The sequence below is a fragment of the Aspergillus vadensis genome (genome assembly GCF_003184925.1).
Source record: "Aspergillus vadensis CBS 113365 unplaced genomic scaffold BO88scaffold_14, whole genome shotgun sequence".
NCBI lineage: Eukaryota > Fungi > Ascomycota > Eurotiomycetes > Eurotiales > Aspergillaceae > Aspergillus > Aspergillus vadensis.
The window spans coordinates 756,798-781,469 of NW_020292052.1; the positions used below are offsets into that span (position 1 = coordinate 756,798).

The 24,672-nt window shown below is 48.7% G+C and overlaps 12 protein-coding genes across 12 annotated transcripts; 7 read left to right on the top strand and 5 right to left on the bottom strand.

The window, feature by feature from the left end:
• Positions 1–340: 340 nt before the first annotated feature.
• BO88DRAFT_405772 (cupin domain-containing protein) lies at positions 341–1,120 on the bottom strand. Its single transcript, XM_025706972.1, has one exon. The coding sequence runs from the start codon at positions 1,008–1,010 to the stop codon at positions 513–515; it is 498 nt and encodes a 165-aa protein (XP_025562146.1). The 5' UTR covers positions 1,011–1,120; the 3' UTR covers positions 341–512.
• A 141-nt stretch (positions 1,121–1,261) lies between these two features.
• On the top strand, positions 1,262–2,347 carry BO88DRAFT_488803 (uncharacterized protein). The gene is made up of 4 exons (XM_025712642.1): positions 1,262–1,389; positions 1,469–1,689; positions 1,746–1,879; positions 1,945–2,347. Exons 1-4 carry the CDS (start codon positions 1,306–1,308, stop codon positions 2,223–2,225), a joined length of 720 nt encoding a protein of 239 aa, XP_025562147.1. The 5' UTR covers positions 1,262–1,305; the 3' UTR covers positions 2,226–2,347.
• Positions 2,348–2,663: 316 nt separating this feature from the next.
• BO88DRAFT_488804 (FAD/NAD(P)-binding domain-containing protein) lies at positions 2,664–5,144 on the bottom strand (the record flags this gene model as incomplete). The annotated part of the gene is made up of 11 exons (XM_025712643.1): positions 5,030–5,144; positions 4,848–4,973; positions 4,719–4,793; positions 4,465–4,662; positions 4,208–4,395; positions 4,093–4,157; positions 3,836–4,030; positions 3,732–3,766; positions 3,508–3,682; positions 3,379–3,453; positions 2,664–3,325 (listed from the first exon to the last, which is right to left on the bottom strand). Exons 1-11 carry the CDS (start codon positions 5,132–5,134, stop codon positions 2,664–2,666), a joined length of 1,899 nt encoding a protein of 632 aa, XP_025562148.1. The 5' UTR covers positions 5,135–5,144.
• Positions 5,145–5,799: 655 nt separating this feature from the next.
• BO88DRAFT_488805 (uncharacterized protein) lies at positions 5,800–8,723 on the bottom strand (the record flags this gene model as incomplete). Its single annotated transcript, XM_025712644.1, has 6 exons — positions 8,513–8,723; positions 8,400–8,454; positions 7,280–8,333; positions 7,086–7,220; positions 6,903–7,030; positions 5,800–6,847 (listed from the first exon to the last, which is right to left on the bottom strand). The coding sequence occupies exons 1-6, from the start codon at positions 8,655–8,657 to the stop codon at positions 5,800–5,802; spliced, it is 2,565 nt and encodes an 854-aa protein (XP_025562149.1). The 5' UTR covers positions 8,658–8,723.
• A 188-nt stretch (positions 8,724–8,911) lies between these two features.
• On the top strand, positions 8,912–9,942 carry BO88DRAFT_405775 (DODA-type extradiol aromatic ring-opening family dioxygenase). The gene is made up of 2 exons (XM_025706973.1): positions 8,912–9,068; positions 9,125–9,942. Exons 1-2 carry the CDS (start codon positions 8,928–8,930, stop codon positions 9,842–9,844), a joined length of 861 nt encoding a protein of 286 aa, XP_025562150.1. The 5' UTR covers positions 8,912–8,927; the 3' UTR covers positions 9,845–9,942.
• A 212-nt stretch (positions 9,943–10,154) lies between these two features.
• On the bottom strand, positions 10,155–12,069 carry BO88DRAFT_405777 (CocE/NonD family hydrolase). The gene has a single exon (XM_025706974.1). The coding sequence runs from the start codon at positions 11,995–11,997 to the stop codon at positions 10,234–10,236; it is 1,764 nt and encodes a 587-aa protein (XP_025562151.1). The 5' UTR covers positions 11,998–12,069; the 3' UTR covers positions 10,155–10,233.
• A 347-nt stretch (positions 12,070–12,416) lies between these two features.
• BO88DRAFT_405778 (phytanoyl-CoA dioxygenase family protein) lies at positions 12,417–13,643 on the top strand. The gene is made up of 2 exons (XM_025706975.1): positions 12,417–12,775; positions 12,832–13,643. The coding sequence occupies exons 1-2, from the start codon at positions 12,495–12,497 to the stop codon at positions 13,517–13,519; spliced, it is 969 nt and encodes a 322-aa protein (XP_025562152.1). The 5' UTR covers positions 12,417–12,494; the 3' UTR covers positions 13,520–13,643.
• Positions 13,644–14,284: 641 nt separating this feature from the next.
• Positions 14,285–16,468, top strand: BO88DRAFT_405779 (MFS general substrate transporter). Its single transcript, XM_025706976.1, has 5 exons — positions 14,285–14,532; positions 14,595–15,047; positions 15,111–15,330; positions 15,396–15,808; positions 15,884–16,468. Exons 2-5 carry the CDS (start codon positions 14,736–14,738, stop codon positions 16,295–16,297), a joined length of 1,359 nt encoding a protein of 452 aa, XP_025562153.1. The 5' UTR covers positions 14,285–14,532; positions 14,595–14,735; the 3' UTR covers positions 16,298–16,468.
• A 222-nt stretch (positions 16,469–16,690) lies between these two features.
• Positions 16,691–18,390, bottom strand: BO88DRAFT_454647 (uncharacterized protein; the record flags this gene model as incomplete). The annotated part of the gene is made up of 5 exons (XM_025710812.1): positions 16,691–17,034; positions 17,110–17,222; positions 17,281–17,376; positions 17,438–17,922; positions 17,986–18,390. 5 exons carry the CDS (start codon positions 18,388–18,390, stop codon positions 16,691–16,693), a joined length of 1,443 nt encoding a protein of 480 aa, XP_025562154.1.
• Positions 18,391–18,674: 284 nt separating this feature from the next.
• On the top strand, positions 18,675–19,097 carry BO88DRAFT_454648 (uncharacterized protein; the record flags this gene model as incomplete). Its single annotated transcript, XM_025710813.1, has 2 exons — positions 18,675–18,944; positions 19,017–19,097. 2 exons carry the CDS (start codon positions 18,675–18,677, stop codon positions 19,095–19,097), a joined length of 351 nt encoding a protein of 116 aa, XP_025562155.1.
• Positions 19,098–19,487: 390 nt separating this feature from the next.
• On the top strand, positions 19,488–21,471 carry BO88DRAFT_454649 (X-Pro dipeptidyl-peptidase protein-like protein; the record flags this gene model as incomplete). Its single annotated transcript, XM_025710814.1, has 4 exons — positions 19,488–19,684; positions 19,752–20,014; positions 20,088–21,333; positions 21,390–21,471. The coding sequence occupies 4 exons, from the start codon at positions 19,488–19,490 to the stop codon at positions 21,469–21,471; spliced, it is 1,788 nt and encodes a 595-aa protein (XP_025562156.1).
• A 1,268-nt stretch (positions 21,472–22,739) lies between these two features.
• Positions 22,740–24,585, top strand: BO88DRAFT_454650 (uncharacterized protein; the record flags this gene model as incomplete). Its single annotated transcript, XM_025710815.1, has 2 exons — positions 22,740–24,463; positions 24,516–24,585. 2 exons carry the CDS (start codon positions 22,740–22,742, stop codon positions 24,583–24,585), a joined length of 1,794 nt encoding a protein of 597 aa, XP_025562157.1.
• Positions 24,586–24,672: the final 87 nt, after the last annotated feature.

Below are 24,672 nucleotides of genomic sequence, written 5' to 3' on the forward strand. Positions count from 1 at the left end.
TAGTGCTATAAGGAGGGTGTCTGATATGAAGGCAGTACGTGGTATGTGTTGTCAATCTCTTGTTTATAATGGTGACAATCCCCTCCACTTACCGATTCCCGAAAGCTTCGTTGCCGTTTTCCGATTGCCCTTCCGGTGGGGGTTCCTGCAGGAGTTCACGCCAGGAATTATCGGAACCGAGATTCGCCAATAATCTCGTTAATTTAACCTCCTATACGGGTATCTGGTAAATTTCTACGATGACGCAAGGAACTACATATCGCGCGGATCCTCGGCAGACAAAGACATACTCCCAAACAAAATCTGATCATGGATTGCATATACGTCATACTCAAACTACTATGCATTTGGGAAATCGTGTCTCCAAGACCTGTAGACGATTTCTCTGACAGTCCATAGATCAATTCTACTTCAAGCCCTAAATGACTTGAACGAGGCAGCCCGGAAAGCCCTCTCCGCGACAGGTGTCTACCCCAACCCCAGAAGCCATCTTTCCAATCATAGTATAATCCCTAAACTTGAAACGGAACCTCCGCCACCAACTCCTCACCCTCAACGACAGGCGGTTTCGCGGAAATCAAAATACACAGCAGTCGCGCCCACTCCGAAGTCTCATTATCCCAACCATGCATTGTCCCCTGCTGCACCACAACATCATTCTTTCGTGCCTTTGTTCTTGACCCATCATCGAGTGTCAACGTGACTTCACCCTCGAGCACATGAATATAATCCAGAGTGATCGATCGATGGACCATGCCCACCGAGTGCGGTGGAAAATCGACAATACGACAAATAGTGCCCTTGTTGGCTAGTCCTGTATCGACTTGGCCTAGATCGTCCGAGGTATTGAGGTCCGGAGGCAGAGTGGCCGATGACCATATCCGTGTGAGGAAGGGTCCATGCTCGGCTTGGGTTGCGTGGATGTCGGAGTCCTTCCACACGATGGCTTTGCCTTGATTGTTGTGACTGGTGACGAGGCGGCGGATGGTGGGGAGGGGTTGAGGAGTCATGATTATCTGGGCCACTTTGAGACAGATAGAATGGTACAGGATCAATTTTGGTGGTAGAAGGAGAGTATTTCGTCGTTTATTCGTACTGTGCGTGTCATAGGATGTAAGCAATGATGTAGCCAGTTGCCCGGCAATAAATAATTGAGATGAAGTTCGGGGGGCTGCAGATCCGGTGGGGGAGGAGCGGAAGCGGAAGAGCTAGTCGGAAGTAACTGAATAGTTCCATTTATCAACCGATGAGGGGGCCATCGGGAATTTCATATGTGTGTCCTACTGTTAGAAGATACTCACGACCATGGCTGCCTCCCATCTTTTTGAGGAGTTTCGCACTCGCGGGGAGGGGCATCCCGACACGAAAGATAAATGGTACATTGTCGCGGTAAGTGACATGGTTTCAAGTGTACAAGCATGGCAATGGATACCGCATGGCTAACAAAATTGCCATTGTGTATATATAGGCAACTTCAATGGCAGCTGCAGGGGCTGGTCCAGATGTGGCGGAGCTCTATCAGACGGCGATAAAGGGCACCACCTCTGCTGAGGCGAAGCATATCCAAAGACGATTGAAAGAAGCCATTCTAAAGACGAGCATCCTCTTCGGAATCCCTAAGTCATTGCAGGCTCTACTGCCATTGTTCTCTACATTGAAAGAGGATGAGATTGACCATTATGGACCACGGTGCGTCGTTGCTCACAGCCATTGATCAACACAATTTGAACCTAACTTTGGGCAAGAACCGAAGCGTTGCGGAAAGGCGAAACAGACGCTGAGAGACGCGAGCGCGGCCGTCGCTACTTTGACATCCTCTGGACCTCTGGAGCAGCGCAAGCAAACAGAGAAAAGAACTTCAAATATCAACCTGATCTTTGTATGCTTTGTCTTTCGTTAGAAGAGATGCTGAATTTGTTCGTACTAACATCCTCGCCTCTGCAGACCTGTTGAACTTGGAAACCATCTACGAGTCATGGCTCAGTGAAGATACCATCCTGAGCCCGGTGGAAACTCAAATGTGTACCACCGCGGCGTTGATTTGCTCCGGATCTCCTCAGCAGGCGATGTGGCACACGCGAGGAATCATAAGACATGGGGGGAATCTTGACATGGCGCGTTTCGCCCAAGATTTGGCCCTCAAGGTTGGAAATGCATACGGATGCAGCGTTGGCTCGATTGTCAAAGTGGACGATATTGACTTTGATGATGCGACGCCTCATTGAAGGCTGAATCTAGTATGTTTCCTAATCAGTGTCTGAGAGGCACTGAAGATATTGAACAGAATTTTCTGTCCGTATAGTAGACTATCTTAGTTGTTACTGTACACAATCAAATCACCCTTGATCCATCCAATGGCTCGAAGAGAGAGATATAAAAAGTACCATACTGTCTAGGCGTCTCCATAAAAGTAATATCGTTTGGGCAAAAAGAGTCCATGATCGTTACGATGTGACGGTCTAAGTTATAGTAGTCATACCTCTCTCTCATTCAATCCTGTGGTCTGGTGGCGAGCAGAAATAGCAATAGAGTTGCAAACAATAACGACCAATTCCACTTCCACATATATACCAGAAGTTGTCATGGGGTGTAAGATGGAATCATAGATGAGAACAGTTCATCGCGATATAAAATATGAATGTTAAGCGAATACGTGATTAAGCCTACATCTGAGATCTGGTCATCGCTAGGTCGTGCATATCGAGACCCTGTAGGCGCTGAATGATATTCGCCATCCCAGGAAATATGGCTTCCAAAGCGTCGGAGTTCAATGGAGTCACAGAAACCCACGCCTTCTGATGGCCTTCCTTGCCAAACACGCCGTTCAGATGACCAGAGGAAAGATTTGTTCCAATCCCCATGAAATTCACACCCGATCCGCTAGCATCCATCCGATACTTACTGCCAATTACACTCTCGTTCAGGTCCGCAAGTAGGATGGGAAGATTCTGCTCCTGGCGTGCTGCAGTCACAAATTCGGGATTATCACAGAAGGTGACCGGGTTAAATTCCTTGGGTTCATCGGGTGCAAGAAGTGCGTTGAAGATGCAAAGGCCCAAAATGGTGACTGCACCGCGTCCCTGCCACTCCTCGGGTTGAATGCGTCGAATAACCCACGAAGCGTTGCTCCAACCGCCAGGAGAGTCAATACGGGAATCTATACATGGAAGGAATGTTTCTAAATAGTTCCGGCGAGCTCTAAATTGGAACTCAAGTAGTCTTTGCGAGGGATGCCCAAGGATTCCAGCGGTGCCATAGAATCGTATCATGGATGTTGATGAGCCAAACATGGCACAGAGTGCGCCGGCGTTGGGTATCTGGCTCGCTGTAACGGAGTGAGCATAATTCCGACTGGAAGTATGATGTAATGTGGGGTACCTAAGTGTTTGCGAAGCATATTAGATGCAAAGTCGTGCGCGTCATGTCCGAAGTTGATTCGCATAAACTCCAAAGCTGTCAGAAATTGTGAGTTGTGGCCATCCTTCGTTGGTTAGTCATTTCACTCACGATCAGTTGACGTGCCACCCACGGAATCCTTTGGGCTTATTTTGAATGCCGCTTGACGGGAGAAGTCCTGGATCATTGTTGCTCTTTCGTATCGACATCTCATATATAGCCCAAGTCGTTCGGTAATTTCGTCGCGGGAGGTTCCCAGTGGAAGCAAAGCTCCCAGTGCGACACCCTGAACTAACTTAGTTTTATACATGAGCATTGCTACAGATAGGACTCACATCTTCAATGGCTTGCGCACCGCCCTGTCCTTGATCTGAGTTTGTCGAACAATCAGTATTCCCTTCCCCTACTATAAATGAACGCAATTCATAGGGTCACAGACGTGGTAGGAATGGATGTGCTGCATCACCAAGGAGACAACTTCTCCCATTGATCCAGGTGCCAAGAGCTTTGCGATCCAGCAGTCTCCACAGTTTAATAGAGTCAGGATCAGCCATCGCAAGGAGCTTTTTCATGGCGGGTGAGAATTCGTCGAACACCCTGAGCAAAGTCTCCTGAGATCCGGAAACGTTCCAACCTGTATATTGGCATTTGTGAGTAACGGCGCCTTATCGGAGATCCTACAAATGTCAAGCTTACCTTCCGTTGTTCCATCGCTCTCAGTATCCGGATGCAAGCAGACAAAGTTAAGCTCAGTGTTGTTACTTCTTGGGGTTAGTGAGTGGCCCCAGTAAGGCATGGAAGTCTGTCTAACCGGCAAGGATAGATGACGAGACGGCGATATTGGCCATCCCAGAACTGAAGTTCCCCTGGTCTTTGTACCAGGGCTGCAGTCTCTGGGTCGGATTCGACCTTTGAGATTGGGATGAGAAATCGAAAGGCACTTCCACCCGATGGTTCAGCTGCAATATCCTCCTGGGCAATGACCTTGCGAAGAACAGACTTCGAAACCATCGCAGTTAATGACTAACTGTCGGTCGTCTAAAAAGCACACCCGAATAGGTAACTTACATGGACTCCATCCGCCCCAATGACGAGGTCTCCCTCGACCTTAGTCCCATCTGCCAAGGTCAAAGAAGCGGAACCAGGGTCGCAGTCAATGACTTTGCTGCGCAGGTGAATGGTAACAGGAATGCCAGGGCCTTGGAGAGAGGTAGCCTTTCCTTTCAGTGCTTCATGCAGATCAATTCGATGGCTGAGCTGTAAGGGCTGATGGTGGTTTTGTTAAGTATGTTTCGTCCAAAGGTCGACCAGGATTCACATACGAATGGGTATGTTTCGCGCATATTTCGAACATCCTTTGAGCTCACTAAGTTACCTTGAGAGTCAAACACAGATACCTAAACCAATTAATATCTAGGGTGTCACGTATATTTAAGAAACATGATACTCACAAACTCTGCGTCGTTGCACCGAAAGGTTTCCGGTTGGATCCCCATTCGCCGCAAAAGCCCGTTCACATTTGGAGGTAGATGTATCGCTGCACCGAGTTCAATGGCAAATCGGGACGATTCGAATATCTGTGAAAGCATGCCGTTAGGCCTGCTTTCATCGTAATCATTCCTGGAAAGCTTACCTCCACGACATGGCCAGCCTGTCTGAGCGCAATGGCAGCCGACAGCCCTCCAATACCAGCACCAGCAATCAAGATGCGTAGACGTTCTGCTTTATGACTATCCATTAGGAAGGGCAATACTGACGTGTCAGTTCTTGATACTCGTTTGAGGGATTGGCTCAGACACGGACGCCGCTATTAATTTAATGTCGGAACCATGTGGAGAGTAGCCGAGGATAGACCATCCCAAAGACTCGGAACCCAGTGGGGGATGGAGACAGTTCCGGATGCGATGGCGGAGCCCGGAATATTGTGTCTGGCTTTTGAGCCTCCATGCAATTCTTCTCAGATTATATGTCTATTTTGTGGGGTTCGCTATGTTGAATTGGTCCTTACTACAGGATAGCCTTTGCTCTTCTGTTGACATCAAAGGTACCCTCCGTGGTGGACTACTGCCTTGAGATAAATACTAGGGCAGGTCAATATATGCTCGATGAACTGGCTTCGTCGGGCAGGAGGAAATGACTACGTTAAAGCTTTCGGAGTACTGAGACTTCACAAACATCTTTGTAATGTATTGAAAAAAAGCTTGTATGTGTATTTAAATGGTATAGTGTTGGTAGAAACATTCATTTAACTGGGAATATTTCCCTTCGGGTGTCAATTAACACTCCAATATCTCTTCATACAGGCCTCGTCAACCTCACAAAGTCTTAATCACAAAGTCATAAAAGACAATTGATAGATAAATGTGCCTACAATATACATTGTGCATTGTGATTGTGTCAGAATCAGAAAGACGCGGTGTCGATATTCCCCAAGTCTGTCATCAAGTTCATCATGCCTTCGAGTAGGGGTGGAAAGGTTTCTGTTTCGGGGTTGAAGTTGTCTCGGTATACATCACAAGCTGCCCTCATGACTGTCCGGATGTCGGTCAATGGACAGAATTCTCGATCGTGTCCTACCTGGATGCCCGGCTTTCCTCTTCCCAGCATCACAAAGGCTGCGGTTTCTGGAGTACTGGGTCCATCCAAGTTGACATGACCACCGTCTGCCTCATCGGATGTTCTTTGTAACAGTTGAGGGGAAGCGAACCTGATCATGCTTATTGAAACTAACCCGTACGCCCACAAAGTTAAACTGGCCTGGTACACCAAAACTGCGTAAAACTCGCGTAGCTGAGCTGCAGGGACAGATCTAGCAATTCGTAGGATCTGACCGGCATGCCAGACAGCTGCCTTGAATTCTGGTCCCACCATCCACTCGCGCAAAAGGTGGTGTGTTGTGGCTGCCTCCTCTTCCCCGAGCCTGCCCGCAAACTGCTGTACTTCTCTGGGTGATACCCTGAGCGCCATAAGACAGAACTGCGCCACGAGTTGAATATGCGAGGGATGGGAGTTATCTTGTATGAGAGTTTGCTTGGCGACCTCAATGCGTTTAGCGAGGTCTTCGTGTTGGCAAGACAGCCATAGAGTGGTGGTTGCTTGCACGGAGAATTGATCATTAGCCCTGAAAAATCGTTGAGATTCTTGGTATGCCCAGACTTGGGACCAAAAGCCATGGATTGCTACCAACGAAACAAGGGATTTGTCATAGTAATTGGGCAAGTTGTTAAGCAAGGACGGGTTCTGTGAAATAGCCAGCCACGTAGGAGATTCGTTGACACTAATTGCCGAAGAGAGCATTATCCCTTTCCAGGCAGTTGCTGATGGTGCGAGCCATATATCGCGGGCAAAAGGAAGTGGGCATGAAAGCTCTGTAACTGAACAATTGGGAGGCTTCAGGTACACCATCGAGCACCGAAGGTCAGTCAGTACAGCAAAAAGCGCGGTTCTATCCCTTTCTTTTAGATGAGAACTTTCGTCAATAAAATCTGCGAACTCGGGATACTAACCTTTTGAAAGACTCTTGTCTCACCCATGCATGCCACTTTGCTTCGGTGGTATAGATATCGTCGTCCGGATGGGGGTAGATGGGCTTATCATACTGTGCTCGTGAGAAACACCCGTACCGACGGAGCATCTGAGTTAGCGTCAACTATAAGCTCTTTTCTCATAACGATATTATCACTCCATACTGTCAAAGGTGCCGATAGAAATGTCTCAGCGACTTCCATGTTTCGCTTAAAACCGCTCCACAGGCTAATTGAGACCCACAACAAATATGCCTGGATCGTTTGCAGATCTCGGACGCGACTATTGTCTGTTTCGATCTAAACACCAATTACTATTACATTAGAATGTATCAACGGGCTTCGAATTGATTGCTTACCGATGCTGATAGCGAGAGACGTGACCTCTCCTGCAGAGCATAACCCATTCGGCACACACTATCTATTGAAATCGACGAAGCGCCAGCTCCAATAATAGTGGCCAAGAGTTCGGTAGGGCATTCCGTGACAGATAATGATGGTGCATGGATCCAACTTGCTGGTTCCAAGCTTTGCCAGCCAAAGTAGACTTGTACCATGCGATCGAGGTATGATTCCGACGGAAATGCCTGTAGCGGGGATGTGGAATGTGTAGTACTATAGATCATGAAGAGTATTCGATCACGACAACTCGAGTCAACCACGGTTGGAGTGAATTTTGCCGTAAAGTAATACTGCTGATCATTCCGCAAAATTGAATTAATGGCTTTTTCATTGATCCGCAGACTTTCTTGTCCGGAGTATGCATTGTCAACATGGACTGGTGTCCAAAGCCAGGGCGATCGCTTGAAGAATTCGAACCGCGAGGACGCCGGGCTAGCGTGTGCTCTGTCGTTCTCTCCTATCTCAGCCAAGTTGTGCACGCCACTCGGGATAGGCTGCATCAATGTTTGTAGGGTTTCGAGGTCTAATTCGAAACATCCCCGGTCCAGATCGCTCGTCACGGGGGGAACCAAGAAGGCATCTGTAAACGCAAATCCGCTTGCATATGGGGATATTAAACAATCAACCGCGAACGCAGGGTCTAGTGGTGCAGCCGGGATAGTTGTGGGCTCATCTGATCTCTCCTGTTCCGACGCTTCTATATGTTGTGCTGGCTCCACGGTTGGTGGCGGAGTGGAGGCCCCCAAGGCTCGATCATCTTCATGAGCGATCGACACCGAGCCGTCGAAGGTAGAAGTAGCTTCAGAAATCTTGTTCCACTGAGAGGCAACATGAACTTCCTTTGCCGATGGCAAACAAGGCTCGCCCCGGCTTAAGCAGCGCTGACATGGCTTCTGGTCTGTGCACTTGGACTTGCTCTGGACGCATGCCTGGCATGCTCGACTGGCTCGCGCCGTCCGGGAAGACCCTTCCTTGCGTAGGTGGGTTTGTTTGTGTCGATACAAAAGGTCCCTGGTATCTCCTATTAGCATCTGCGATGACTTTCTGAGGTCATAGCTTTGCAGGCTCTATCCATACCCCCGATTGAATCCTTTGGGGCAAAACGGACAGCGATAGGGCCGCAGATCTTCGTCTGCAGAATGAATCAGTACAGAGTTGTTCCTTACGCGAGAGAAAGAAGAAGCGCATACGAGAATGCAAGTGGCGTGTATAGTGATCTGAACGCTCGAAGGAGCGGCTGCACTTGTCACACCAGTACTCCGAATCAGAGTCTTTTCCGGCCTTCGCGCGCTTCGGATTGGGCGGGGTGTCCGCTCGGTCTTCCGGGGTATCCATTGAACTCACGGGCGGAAGTACGAGGGGGTGAAATAATAACAATCTGATGTGGCCGGAGGGCAGTGGAGGGGTGGTTGACGGAGGAAATATACAAACGTGAAGATGTTACCCTTGGGATGGGCGGTTTCCCCGCAAATGCGGAGAATTAGTGGAGACAGCGCCATCCCCCACTCCTTCCGAGGCAAATCAGCCGTGGAAAGCTATTTCAATGCCGGGGATCGGCGAAGATTGCTGTCATCCACTATTCACTCGCGCAAGAATTTCGCAACAATGTCTGGTGGGCTAACCCCCGTTCATTTCTTCTCCCATGGGTCAACGGCCATGCTAGGTGAGCAGTCGGACTCGGCGGATTATTGGAGGGCATGTGGCGATGCCGCACGCCGCAACGGTATTGAGCATGTAGTGATCATGGTATTGCAGACCTAGCCCTCTAACTCTGCTCTTTGACTGATCGTTCATACGCATAGGGAGCGCACTGGGCGGCCGTAGGCGATGAGATTCAAATCGCTACCAGCCCAAAACCCAACAAAGCGCCGATTGGTGGTGTACATCCCAGAAAATACGTCGATTATGAACTGATTCCGGATCTTCCCATGTGTGAACGCATTATATCGATTCTGCGACAAGCTGGCTTCAAGGCGTCCGGTAATCCCAACTTCGATTGGATCCACGACGTGTATCTTATTTTGATTCGCACATTCCCCGATGGCTGCCCTCCCACCACTGTGATCAGCATGAATGCTCGCTTCGACCCACATTACCATTTGAGAGTTGGCGCCGCTTTACGATCACTGCGTCGGGAGAACGTACTGTTCATTGGCTCTGGTGGCACTGTGCACAATCTCTATCGAAACGTATGGTGGCCGCTGCTCCGTTACGCAGACAATTTTGCTATGCCATCCCCTCCCGGGGACTGGGCCCTGGACTTCCGCCAGGAGTTTGAAGATGCTATGACTAAGGCCTCAGGACCACGGCTCAGGAAGAGCCTCACTATGCTGATGAAGATACCGAAGTATCGTGACGCTCATGCCACTGATGATCACATCATGAGTGCTATGTTTGTGGCCGGATTGGTTGGTGATGTTGAAGACGAAAACACTCCAGTTGAAATTGGGGCTGAGGACTGGGAGCTGACAAATATGTGTAATACGCAATTCACCTTTGGTAAATGGGCAATGGCAAAATAAGACGAGCCTGGCATTTCTGGGTGGGAATGATGATGTACTAGTTGTTCACACAGTTGCGATCAGACGATCCTATATTTAACCGAGTATACATTAGAGCCATAAAAGCAGAGTAGCATCTGACTTACCTAAATCAATTTATAACATATGCTTATCTATCTTTAAGCACCTGAAACCCGTCTCCAAAAATTTCAACAAGTCCGCATACGAGCTTGGGCTGTCCTTTGCAGCCTAAGAAATTGTGGACACGTCAATTGAGCAGAAAATATACTTGGCTTTGGTATATCTACTGTACCTTGAAGAGCAGATATACATACATACTTATAATATTTACTAATAAGAAAGCAGAACTAGGTACTATATACAGAAGATGAACTTCATACATGTGCTCTTTATGACACAAAAGGCAGGATTACACGTGATGGGTACTCTCCACCTATATGAACCTTGTGCAATCCTCTATTCCGAGTTTCCAGTTCCACCTTGGCGTACTTGGCCTCCCGGATCAGGGGATACTCGCCACTGACTTGTACCCTTAAAGACTCACCAGCATCAAAGTCAATCCCCATAGCCCAGAGTCCAATTTCAATCTCCACTATGGTCCCGGGAGGGATCTTTTGCACCTCCGAGTGGGTGTGAAAGGGGTATTGGGGATGAATGGAACGTGAATGATCGACCTTTCGGTGCGAAGCCCTAAGTACTCCAGTGGGACCGTAGTAGATGGTAAGATTGCTGTACTCTTCTGGAGGGATGTATGCGACCTTCGAATATGGCGCATCCGAGAGAGGAATATTGACGTTAATCATCTCTTTTCCCTCCCTATCGAGCTTTCGGATGAGCACGTAGACGATCATGTCATCTAGGTCATCACAAGACATGTGAAGCACTGCCTTCGGTAGCCCCATCACTCGTGTCTTTTCAGAGAATGTGTATGTGAAGCCAACGAAGTCAACTGGATTCTTCCCGCTTTCCGAGTCATAAGAGAAGGTTGCGCCTCTCGACGGTGCCTGTGAGGCCAAGGTCCGTTCTTCGGTGAAGAAAAGCTCACGGTACTCGGTGTTAGGCAAAGGAAAGTTGTCGACGACGATCGGGTATTCAGGTGATGCGTCTCCATAATTCAAGGAGGCCATGCGTACCCTTGGTGTTTTCTCCCATCCGTTGTCTTCCCCTTTGAGAAACTTGGAGAAGAAAGATGCCAGTTCATCCCTGGATTCCTTTACAACCCATAGATCATACCACTCCTGATACGGATCCCACCGCAGCCATTTTTCCGAAGTTTTGACCTGCATCCACCCCCTCACAGAGCCCATTGTGTGAACGAAGCTGGAGTAGGAGGCCACGACATACGTCGGTATCTGAATCTTGTTGATATCAGCGCGCTTATCCTCCCAGTATGCGTTGATTGTCTGGCTCCGGCGGAACATTTCTTTGAAATCTTCCAGACCATGCTTTCCTCGGATGGTCTCCCGAGTGATCAAATCAAAGAGTCCACTATCCCATGCCCCGCCACGCACAAACTGTTCGCGGTAGAGGTCGCCACATGCTTCCCAAGGTGCAATAGCCTTCAACGATGGAGGCTGGGTGGCTGCGATAAACCACTGCACGATTCCCAGATGTGAGTTACCGGCGAGACCGATATTACCATTGCACCAAGTCATCCTTGCCAGAGCTTCAATAACGTCGTGACCATCTTCCCCCTCTTGAGAGCCCATTATCACAATGGAACCGTCTGAGTCACCAGCGCCACGAGCATCAACGTTGACAATAGCAAATCCTTGCGGGCAGTACTCGGCTGGATCTGGACCCTCAAAGCGTTCCAGACCACTGAGGCAGCCATCCGGCACACCCACTCCCCAGCGCACCTTTTTCATCATGTTGATTCCATTGTGCTTCTTGCCGAACGGGCTCCATGCGACAATTGCAGGAACCTTCTGTTCCGTGACCGGTCGATAAATGTCGCAGTATAAGGTGCAGCCATCTCTGACACGGATGCCCACATCATGATGGACAATAAGATCTTCACTCAAGGCGCGGGATTTGAAGCCATTCCAGCCCTTCGGGAGAGTTTCAGTGCGGGGATTGAAGCCCTGGTAGCCATTGTGGCCAACAGCCGGCGGCTTTATTTCGAGATTGGCAACTTGCACTGGTGGCGGCATTTTGAGAACTGTAAATAATCAACAATTCCGCTTCAGTTATGAAGTCGTCGGACTTATTATTCCTCTGAAATGGTATGGGCGATGTAATTATAGACGTTCTGGAAACCGCTTTGACGCCGCGTCGGAGAGACTCCCTCCGTGCCAAGCCATAACGCTCAGTCGTCCCCCATCGGATTTTCCGCCTGGGGGATGACGCACGTTTCGGGAAAGGATTGATTCTTTCGCCCGTAAGCTGCTCATTTGAATACATATCTTGTAGCATGTGACCCGCGTCGGTCGATAAACGGGCGAGTTCGGCCGAGCCTGAGAAATGAGTGACATGAATATAATCTGATGACCTTCATTCCAAGTAAGTGTGCTCCCTATTTAAGAGTAACTAAACTTACCCACTGCCCGCCCTCAGCAAACTCGCAAACATCAATTCAATCGCAGAGAAAGAACTCAGCTATCTTGACAAGATCTCCATACTTTACCCATCGCATCTCGGACGACCTACAATGGCACCCAGCATTCTTGACCAAAAAGCGTACACTTCGTACGGCGATTGGCGCGATGAATTTTACCGCAATGGATATGTCGTCCTAAAGAATGTAATCTCTCGCGAGAAAGCTCTCAATTACCGCGAAAAGGCTCTTGATTGGCTGCAGTCCTTCAATACCGGTTTTGATATCAATGATCAAAGCACCTGGACTGCTAAAAACCTACCCCAGAGTTTCAAAGCTGGCATGTACCTGAACTACTGTGCTGCCCACGAAAAGTACGTTTGGGATGCAAGAATGTATGTATCAACCCACCACCTGAAGGGAATAGTAGATAAGCTAACATCAACAACAGGGAGCCAGAGATCATCAACGCCTTCGCCAAGATTTGGGGCACCGACGAGTTGCTGGTATCATTCGACACCATCAACATCACCCTTCCCGGGCGCACCGACGTCGAGTGGTCGCCTTGGCCCCATGTTGACCAAGCACCCGAGCGAAAGGGTCTGTCCTGCGTGCAGGGTATCATCAACCTTAGCGAGGCCGGACCCAAGGATGGCGGGCTGATGCTAATGGAAGGTTCATCCAAGCTATTCGATCGGTTCTTCAAACTGAACCCTCCTGACCGTACTCAGGGGATTGGAGCAAAGCACTATGACTTCTATCCATTCAAGGAGCACCACGTGAAGTGGTACGAAGAGCAAGGATGTAACCTTATAAAGGTCTGTGCTGAACCGGGTGATTTGATTCTTTGGGACTCCCGCTCCATGCATTATGCGAAATTCCCTGAGAGCGATGAAATCCGTACGATAATTTACGCCTGTTACACCCCTGCTTCTCATGCCACTCCAGAGGATCTGAAGAAAAAGGCCGAGCTTTTCCATCGCTGGGAGACTACCACCCATTGGCCTCATTGCAACATTCACGGCCACGGGAAGGCTATGGTGGATGGGAAGGTTGACCCTCTGGAAAGGGATGAGCCACTCGAGAAGCCGGTTATGACTGATCGGCTGCTGCAACTCGCAGGAGTCAAGTCTTACTAGTGATGTGTCCTTCATGGGCACCATCCTAGGAACATGTCTTATGATGGTGAACGCTTGTGTGTTTTGTGTTGACATGCTGTATTGTATTGATTTGAGAATATTTTGATTGTTACAAGTTACCGAAGTACTCTGCGCTTGGGGTTTTCCATTCATAACTTATGGGGTCGTAGGACATCAACCCCTTGTATGCCTCCTGTACCTCAGCCAATGCGTTTACGATAACGCTTCTTTACTAGTATAACTTATTTCTTGCTGCACACAACTGTGCGTCGGACCTCCAGACCTAGTAGTAGAATGCCAACATCTCGAGACTAAAGCTTCACCTAGTTGTGAATACTAGCTATGCTGGGACGACTTAGTAGATGACTGCATCCAATCCACTCGACTGGGATTGGGGCCCATGAGTAACCTCCATACCCTGCATGCCCCAGACTTTCGGTATCAGGGTATCCATGCACTCTTGGTCTTTCCGCAGACATATGCCACGTGTCCAGCTACATTCTATTATCTGGCTGTGTGGCTGACAAGTCCTTCCGGTAGCATATCACCAGACCACCGTGACCTGACTGTGTCGTGGTCTTCACCTTTTTGACTTCGGATGAAGCATGACTCTTGCAAGCGCTCCCGCGGAAGCCCCAGACGGCAGGAAAAACTATCTATCCCCCACATCATCCGCCAGCCGGGGAAAATCTCCCTCTCCGACGCTAAAATCCGGGTGGTGGAGAACCTCCGCACTTCATGTTCAACGTGGCTGCAAACGTATATCAGGCTTTCTACCACAATGGCGTGAAATGCTGTCACTTTGCAGCACACATTGGTGCCAATACCTTTGTACCTCGTTAATCACTGAAAGAGTATCTTTATCATGTCTGGAGGCAAACCTCACCAGGAATTTATCGAGTGTGTTGACCCTAAAACCAACCTCAAGCCTGTGCCTCGCATCACTGGTACTGTGAATTTGATTGAAGATGGAAGAATTATTTTGATACCGCAGCCGACTGCTGATCCCCGGGGTATGCCTCTCGAAAGCAATATTGCGAGGGCGAGATCTCGCTAACTATACGCACAAAAAAAGACCCTCTAAATCTCCCTGAATGGCATAAATGGCTTATTCTCATCGTCGTTGCCCTATGTACGTGAGAACTCTATCTTTCATAACGAGGGGGAACATATCATTCTACAGCATCGATCAACTCATCTCTATGTGGCAGACGCTATGACAGGTAACTTGCTCGCCAGTGGAATTGGTGTTCTGGTTCCTCAGCTGAACGAAGTTTACAACAATGACCCCCACGTCGATGATCTGGTGACCTGGCCTTCTTTCTACATGGGACTGGGCAATCTCATTGCTATGCCTATCGCGGATGCTATTGGACGTCGTCCTGTTTATCTAGCCTCGAATATCATCTTGATCGCAGGCAGCATCTGGTGCGCTTGCTCGGGCAGCCTCAACTCCCACATTGGTGGCCGTGACTTTATGGCCTTGGCAGCAGGTCAAAGTGAAGCATTGTGTGTACTTATCGCTGAAGTATGCAGACCTCTTATCAGGGTATGTGCGGTTGATGCCACGTATGTATTGACAATAGAATAGGAAACGTTCTTCTTGCACCAGCGTGGCAACCGTATTGCGTGGTTCTGCTCCCTACAAACCCTTGGCACTGCTCTTTTTATCATCGCTAGCTCCTATATCAGCACCGACATTGGGTGGCGCTGGTGGTATGGAATCTTTGCGATAGTCACTGGGCTTACGCTCCTCCTCTCAATCCTCTTCGTTGTTGAAACGAAGTACGACAGGCCATTAGAGAGCTTCTGTGAGGTCGTCTCTGATATTCCTATGCTTGACATTACTGACTGCCGTGTTCTCTGTCTCATATAGTCGGCGATAGCGATAGCGCTGCCGACGGTAAAGTGGCTGCATCCGACAGACGCCATCTGGATTTTGTAAACTTCAAAGCCCGATCATTTTGGGAAGACCTCAAGCCATGGGGAGCAATCCAGCCCCGCTGGAAAGATATCCCAAAATTTTGGTACCACCTTGGACAACTGACTTTGTTTCCCGGAGTGTTCTGGCTCGTCTTGTGCAGTGGTGCACTGCTCGGCACATATATCCTGATGAGCGCAGTCTTTGCTCAAGTCTTGGTCGCACCCCCATATAACTTCAACCCAGACTATCTGGGCTTTGTTATGGGAGGGCAAGCAGTCGTTGCGTTTGTTGTCCAGCCAATTGCGGGTTATGGCAGTGACATGGTCCTGACGTATCTTACAAAAAGGAACAATGGCGTCAGCGAGGTGTGTATATTCATTTCTTCATCCACACAACCAAAGAAAACTTGCGAACAAAGCTCACAACCATGTCTGTCTTAGCCCGAGTACCGACTTATTCCCGCTATTCTCCCCGCCGCAGTCGCCGTCGTCTCATGCGTGATCTTCGGCCGCTCATGCCAGTACCCCGAGGACTGGGCATGGGCAGGTGTAGTTGTTCCTATGAATGCACTGTTCTACAGTTTTGTCAGCGTCGTTGTACTCGGATTCGTCTATACCATGGACTGCTATCCACAGCGAGGTCATGTTGCCATGGTCGCGCTGTGTGCTGGTAGAGGCTTTATTAGTTTCGGTATTTCTTTTGGCACTACGGCGTTCGTGCGGACTTCTGGGTATAAGGGTGCATTGGATATATGTGCCATAGTACTTGGTGTTCTGGCAAGCTTTGGCTTCGTGACATATTTCTTCGGCAAGAGCTTTCGGAAGTTTACGCAGCGGTGGGCTGTGGATGAATGATTGTGTCTTAGATGGACGACTCAAGGAATTGACTCAAGTGTTTGGCCTGGGGTGTGGTACTGTGGATATTGTGCCTGGGCTCGTGTTGGTCGAATAGAAAGGGAGAATGTAAGGGGTCTACAGCATGCGATGGATGGGGATTTCGGTATAGCTCTTGGCTAAATTATATAGCACTTTATTTGATGGTATGCTGGATTTCGTTAAATTTCATACTAAGACACTTCTCGTGCTCTGTTTAGAGGGTATTTACCCGTATGAGCTCGTCTGGTGGTGGAGCCATTCTCACAGTAACATAATTCCAGAGGAAAGTAACGGAAAGAGAAAATAAAAAAGCTGCATATCCTGATATTAACGTCTCTATCCTCAATCTAATTACATTCCACGACCCAAGCATTATAGCTCAGAGGCTCCTCCTGCAAAGTGCCACAAGATTCTCCAGCCGGAATACCCTACAAGGGAAATAACTGGCAAGACAATAAACAAAGCACCCACAATGATACCCTGCTCAAAGAACCCAATAGCAGTTCCTGGTCCTTGGCCAGTTTCTCTCAGAGGTTGACTTTCCCGTTCCCTAAAAGCTTGTAGTTTGCTGGACGTGGGGTTCGTAAAATCCTTTAGCTCAAAGCCAAATGATTCAATTGACTCTATGAGCTCCGGTCTCGGTTTGGACATCATCTCTTTGGTGTAGCGTAGGCGAAGAGAAAGGCCGTCTTGCCTGTGAGGAAGAGCAGGTCCAACTAGGGATACATAACAGGGATCAGTCAATAACTTTATGGAAGGAGTTGACCATGAGAGTAGCTATGTTCACATACCAAGAAGCTCCGCTGGAATACAATTCACGAAGGACCAGCAGCTATCTATCTGTTGGCTCAGGAACTTTCCGGCAGCCGGTTCAGCAAAATGATACGCAACGAGATATTCAGGCCTACTTAGTATTAGCAAGTTTCAACGCGGAATCTCAAGATGTAGGCTGTTCGGCTCACGTGTTAGACGCTGCAATTACCGCATCTGATAAACTCGCAACTGTAAGCAAAGTTAAGCATTGCCCATTACCACGCATGGTGGCTAACGAAGACGACCTATGTAGTCGGATTTCGTGTCAGTAGTCGAACTCTCGGATAGTGTGTAATCAATTCTAACCTCTGATGCACATCGATGATATAAAAGCCCTCTCCCTTGATGAGGGTTGCCTCGTCCTTGCTCTCTGCCTCTTCGATTAATTTACCCTCTTCAATATCCTTGATATCAATGTGGCGCAAATCCTTGTCGCGGTTCAGACCCATTGTTTTGCGAATTATCGTATCGATAAAGGTGTTTTTAACCCATTCATTGAGGATTATGAGGTCTGGTGCGTGGGGCGATTGCCCGGAGAAGGCAAGATGAGCAGAGAGGATTTGTTCGGCGGCCTTGTCAACGTCTGCTGTCCGATCAACAACCGCAATTGACCGCAGACAGGGAAGTGATCGAATTAAGTTGGCGGCTTCCTTTTTACCAGTCTGATCAATTATCAAGGCCGTGGAAAGAACCTCCTTATCATTCAAAGGGCCCTTGCTTAAAGCATACAACTCCTCGTCGAGGGATTGGAACAACGATGGTAGTAGGCCATCCACGGCACACTCGTCGCACTATGACCAAGTCAATGTCATGATTAGTGTAATAATTGAGTGGCACGAAGACTGGGTACGCACCTCAACCACGAAGGTGTTCCCAGCAGCTATAGCACATGCCACAGCAGATATGATTGAGTAGAACCTTGTGTGACTAGTCGGTCTCACAACAACAACCCCATAACCTACTCGGCGTTCAATATTGTTTTCTCCTCTAGCAATCTTGTATTCATCGTCAATAGCTTGATCAAAATTGATCCCATCGTAATGCTCGCTGACTGTCGCAATCGTCATGTAGTATTCCACTTCGGCTTCCGCTTCAGTCGTGAACGGAGTAGAAGCGACGACGTCCAAAATCTCCTCGCGCGAGTCCAGGAGGCTTTGGTGGAGTACTTTCAATTGACTTTGTACAAACCGCCAATTCGATGTTCGGCCATCGATTGCTGCGGCGCGAACGCGCTTGATGCGAGAATTCGAAGACAACATTCTGCTTGACCAGACAACGTAAAAGACTCCCCAGGCACAAGCTGTTTGGGGAATGTTAGGAGTAAAATGTCTTCTTATTTCAGGCTAAACCTCGGCTTTCATAACTGGCCCTGTAAGCCTAGGCCTCACTCTCCGCATCCCCCAATGTGCGTGTGTCCCCCACCGGAACGTGTATCGTTCCGGCACAATGCAGATATAAGAGCACTAGACATACATCCATCCGAGCGTCCACACAGCATTTCAGCTAGTGCTTCGATACTGGCTCTTTCAGAAAAAGCGATATCATGACTACTCAGATCACCACTACCACTTCCCTGCCCCCTCTCAATGACTATCACATCCAACTTACCGGCAGCCGTGATGCCTTGCCGGTGAAAGTCACTCGTCGTCGTGCGACAGGGAGAAATCCCCCCAAGTGGCCTACCAAGTACAGACGTGTTCCCCCACATCGACCCGTTAATAAACATTTGGATTTATCGGAACGTCCGAATGGGTCGAATACGGGGGAATGGGTCTTTGTAAATGTCATGCTCAATGGCGTGCGTTTGAACTCCGTAAGTGATCAATTCCAGAAATACTGAGACTAAAAGTGGACGATGATACTGATCTAGCATTGTCAAACATAGCTTTTCGTGACCAGCTACGAGAGCACTATAGGAAGATTCTACCCCAAATTGACGAGATACGCTATCGGAGGAGAATGGTAGACTTTGTGGAAGATTGGGGATGGTTGGGGAAAGCGTAATTGTCTTACGTATCTCGCTCTGGTTCTTAATATGCTTTGTCAATTTGATAGTCGTATACCGTTACCTGAATCCCCCAATTTACACCCCGATACAGAGGCATGGTCTTTTCGCCGGAAGGAGGTGGGGCGGCTAAGTGGCTCTCCGTGGGAGAAAGTGGGAGTGTTGATCCGCCACCGGAACCTCTTCGGATAGCCAGACAGTAGTTCGTGCTGAGATGGGGTATAGTGAAAATGTCAATAATACCTTAAATATGAGGCAGTTGCTGAGCAGCCTTCACGAATCTTGAATCAGCTCATTGGCCTCAGATCACTCCTCTCCCCCTAGACTCAATCTTCTACATTGATAGTCAGAATGCCTAATAATTTCCGGGATATCAGCGAGACCTTCGTGGATGAGGAGAACAAAATAGTTTTCCACAAGAATGTTTCTGTTCCCATGAAATGGAATGGGAGTGTGCTCCGTATCAACGTATACCGTCCTCTGGCGGAGGGTACCTATCCCAGTTTGGTCACGTACGGACCATATGGAAAGGACATCTACTATGGAGAGTGAGCATTGTTCCCTCTTGTCCACTGTGTATTGGTTCTATCATTTTAACAATGGGTTTCACTCTAGCTTTCATGCGAAGTCCTTCTCCGAGGTCAATCCCGCGCATAAATCAAAATACTCAGCATGGGAGACACCGGATCCCGTATTTTGGACCAAACACGGCTACGTCGTTGTCCGCGCAGACGAGCAAGGTTTAGGCCAATCACCTGGTCTACTTGATACCATGTCAGCCAGCACTGCCAACAGCTTCTTCGATCTGATTGAGTGGACTGCCGTACAAGTTTGGTGCAGCGGCAAGGTTGGCTTGCTGGGCGTGAGCTACTATGCCGGTAAGTAAAACCCGCGATCTTTCTACTCCAACAATACCTCTATCTTACCATCTAACCTTTGATCGTTCTTTAGGGAGCCAATGGCGTGTCGCAGCAAAACGCCCCAAAGGTCTGGCCGCCATCGTACCTCACGAAGGCATGTCTGATTACTACCGCGACCGGTGTCGCCACGGCGGGGTCCTGTCGAACAACTTCATCGATTTTTGGTGGAACCGACAAGTGGTCACCAATCAATATGGTCGACCTGGTCGCTCCAAGTCCCGCTGGGGAGAAGACACAATCGAAGGTGATCTGGATCCTGCTGAGCTCGCGGAGAATTGCCGAGATCAGAACGTCGATAACGCGGAAAATCCATATCTTGACGACGAGTATCACGCGTCGAAGGTCTTCCGTCTCGAAGATATCGAGGTGCCATTGCTGAGTGTTGCAAATTGGGGCGGAATTACGCTGCATCTGCGTGGTAATGTGGAAGGGTATACGTTGGCCGGCTCTAAATACAAGTTCCTGCGATTCATTGTCGGACGGCACGACTTGCCATTTTATTACGACGAGGAGGTGGAAGTGCACCGCAGCTTTTTGGAGGCTTTCTTGAAAGACAACGATTATGCTGGCTGGAAGACTGGTAAGGTTTCACCGGTCAGTATTTGCTTGAGAAAGGGAGATGTTGGATTTAACAACCCGGTGGGTGAGAGCACCTTCCCGCGCAGGGACGAGATGGAGTGGCCCCTTGCGAGGACAGAGTATACCAGGTTCTTCCTGACCCCTGAGTTCGGCCTCGTGGGGACGATGCAAGGGGATGGTCGGGTTGGGCGATCTGTTCTGTCTTATGACGCGGGCGACTCCTCTAACATTGGATTGAAAGTGCTGGAATTCAAGATGCCGCCTGTTGAATCAGAAATGGAAGTCACAGGCCATGTGCTGGCGCATTTAGCGGTCTCTGTTGACAGCTCTGTCTCACCACCTCCGGAAGACTTGGACTTGGATCTATTCCTGACGCTACGCCATTTTACAGCTGCAGGAAGGGAAGTGTCCTATACTGGATCGTCTGGGGATGCTGTCCCTGTCACGAGAGGCTGGTTGCGAACCAGCATGCGCAAGGTCAACACTCAAAGCCCTTATCACCGACCATATCTCCCTCGGAGAGAGTATAGATCGGTCGATGTTCAACCAGTTAAAAGTGGGGTGGTTTATGAATGTGACGTGGAGCTGTGGCCGACTAATGTCGTCCTTGAAAAGGGAGGTTGGCTACTGCTGCAAATATCATCAGAAGATACGGAGCCTGGCGTAGGCCTCTTCAAACACAACTCTCCAAGTGACCGGTATGTCTCCATTCCCCCAATTTACAATACTGTGACTGATAAGAGGTAACCTGTAGGCCTGCTGGAAGATTTGCTGGAACAAATACCATCCACTTCGCTGGGTATGAAAACTACCTGCTGCTACCCGTGATACCCTGAGTCTCGAGGAGTAAAAAGTATTGCAGCATAGTCAGATCGATATCATTGTTTTGATAGAGAAACTCATTCAGTCACCTTAGCTTCCCACCTTTTTAAAGGCACGAGACCGGTAGTCTAGTAAAAGATGGATGTTGGAATTTGATAGAAGAAGGTGAGATCATCGATTAACCCTAATACCCCGTTCAGAGTTAGGTGTCTGGGTTTTTCCAGGGGCATCCTGGTGAGAGAGTCACGGCATCTGCTAAGCGAATCAAATCGGAGTAAATGGCGCGATCGTCCACGGACGGCTACTATAGCTAAGTTATAACCCCGATGCTCATTCAGTCGCCTATGTTTGCTATTGTGATTTTGCGTGGCTTTCTTACTAATCTGAATAGTGCGTGACTATGCAAGTCTTGTAAGCATCACTTATTAACCAGGTAGTGGTCACTTAGAGTCTTAGACAAGGTCTCGCTCCTTTTCCGATTTGATACATCTCCAGCTGTAGGAATCCACAGGAAGGGTTGGGTCAGCTCAGGGTTCCGGACGCCACACCAAATTCTCTGGCCGTGGCCTTGTAGCTGTCAAACCATCCGTAGTCTTGCTAGTGTCTGCCCAAGGCGACGGGTCAAAGCACAGAGTTTTCTGAGAAGATCATCGTTCATTAATCAAACTCGCAGATATGATTAGTTGCTGATGGGGCAGAGCTGAACACAGCTGAAGGTGGAGTCTACTTACGTGTCTGATTTAATACACAAATTAGGGGCCCGTCCCGTTCGCCGATCGAATGGTCCTCAATCAAATGACCACCTAGCACTTCGTCCGTAGATAAGTAGGATTATAGCTGCATTTGACAACCCCACCCGTGAAGATCGTTTCTACACTCAGGTTCATAAACTGTCAGCGACGCTCCTGACGAGATGGTTTTATCCACTACAAAACTACCCAGGGCCCGCATCGATTGTTTTGGGTTCCATGGCCACGAGTGAACGCTTTTTCCACCCATGTCACCACACGTCACATTCAGAATGCTTCCCAGGACTATTGATCTCATTCTCCTGCTTCTCCTGGCATCCAATGTTCAAGCCTTTAGTATATTCCACACAAATTGCACGCTCCCACCCCAACACACCAGTTTTGTGTCAGCCCCCAACACCCGTGGCACATTGCAAATCCTTTGGTCGTCCCTATTCACCATCCTCGCCTGCACTTGGACTGTACTTCATCTCAATGTACCTGGGTATGTACCGAAACCGGAAATAAAGGACTTCTAAAAATGGCTCAAATGGATGGTGGACAAGTATCAACATCCAGCCAAGTGGTTCCTCCTTACCGTGCTTGCACCAGAGATTCCTTTCGCCAAATACTGGGATGATCAGGTCCGGGGGCATTCACTGTTTTACCACTATGAAACAGTTTTCAGGAAGAAGAACTGGACGAGGACTCATGTCCTCTTCGCCAATATGGGAGGGTTTGCGCTGCGGTGCACTCCCGATTCCGAGGATGGTGAACCCGATTCGAAGAACGAGAAAGCGACTACGGAAGACCAGAACGACCACCAGACCAGTACGAGCCCCCTTGTTGAAGATGATACCTCTCTGACGGGGGGACCTAGCACGTTGAAAGCAATAGCTTCGGCGTCCTGCTGCGTGAAGCCAGAAAAGCAGATACAATCTACCCGCACCGGAGATCCCGCGAAAAAGTTCGAAGAAGTCTTCTATCTGACAGCCATTGAAGCCTTAAAACTTCTTTGCAGTAAAGGAACATCTATACAAGGGCTAGAAAATGTATCGGAGGAGGAAATCAATGCTCGTTCGAAGTCGGATATGTTCATGCGGCTCCTTGCCGTGGGCCAAATTGTCTGGGTAGTTATCCAGATCATATCACGGTGGGCTTATGGCCTGGCCGTGACCCAGCTGGAGGTTACTGTTGTTGCTTTTGCGTTCTGTGCGGTAGGAATGTACATCGTTAACCATGGGAAGCCCAAAGGAGTTGAGCTGCCGATCCTCTTCGGATATCCTGGGTCGAAGGAAGCGCTACTAAGAGAACTTCAAGATTCCACTTTCCCTGATCCTGAAGGAAAACACAGCAATTGGAAGTTCTACAGATGCAAGTATTGTACCAAAGAGAAGGTACAAAGCCATGGCGGTACCAGCAAAGCCAACAAAAAAAGCAGCGACGGAAATGACAAGAACCATGAACCCGCAAACAATAACGAAGTAACCGATGCTAAATCAGAGACCATGTCCAGAAGGGACTGTGAGGCGAACACAGATGTCAAAGAAAGTGAGGTAGTGCCAAAAGGGGCTACAATGACGATGATCTGGACAAGTTCCTTGGATACATTCACAGCAATTGTACAAGGGGTGCGAACAACGCTACAATCTAGCCGGGACTCGGGTGGTCCAATTGGCAATGGATTTATTGACGAATCAGAAGACCCGAGCAGGTTGGGCAATGTCCTCACTGACTTGTGGATGTTCATCGGCAGTATGATCTTTGGGGGCATTCATCTCATAGCCTGGGATTTTCGATTCCCCACCACAGTGGAGAAATATCTCTGGTGGGCGGCGTCATTGTGGTGTACAGCCTGTGTACTGACCGGCACATTGCTTTACCTGGCGCTCGACGTACTAAATACAACTATGGAGCTCGTAAATGAAGCGATGAACCATGGCAACTCTTCGACACCCGAGGATACCAAACCCGACGATGCAGCCGGACCGGCCCCAACGGTCAGCCCCAACCAACCCCAGGCAAATCCTAACACAAAGCTTGATACTGGACCCAGTCCAGGTCCAAAGGAAACCCCTATTATGGAGGCCGAAAAACCAGCTCCCCCATCCGAGGACCCACAGAGAGATATAGAATTGCAGAATTCAACGCCACAGCGCTGGGAGACGATCGAAATACTTGCGGACATTGCGCGTTTAATACTAATTCTTTTTGGTTTGTCCTATAATCTTCTATCGGCTTTTCTTCTCATATTGCTTCTGGTCTTTTGGGGTTGTTGGTATGCTTGCCTACATTGTGGCAAGATTGTTCATTGTTGTTGAGATGTTCAGGACGTTGGCCTTTCTTCCGCCGGACGCTTACATTGCTACTTGGTCATCAGAAATTCCTAATATTGGTTGACCATATTATTACATGTTTCGTTAGACTAAATTATTTGAATTTGACCGTGTTTTTTTTTTTTTTTTTTTTTTTTTTTTTTTTTTTTTT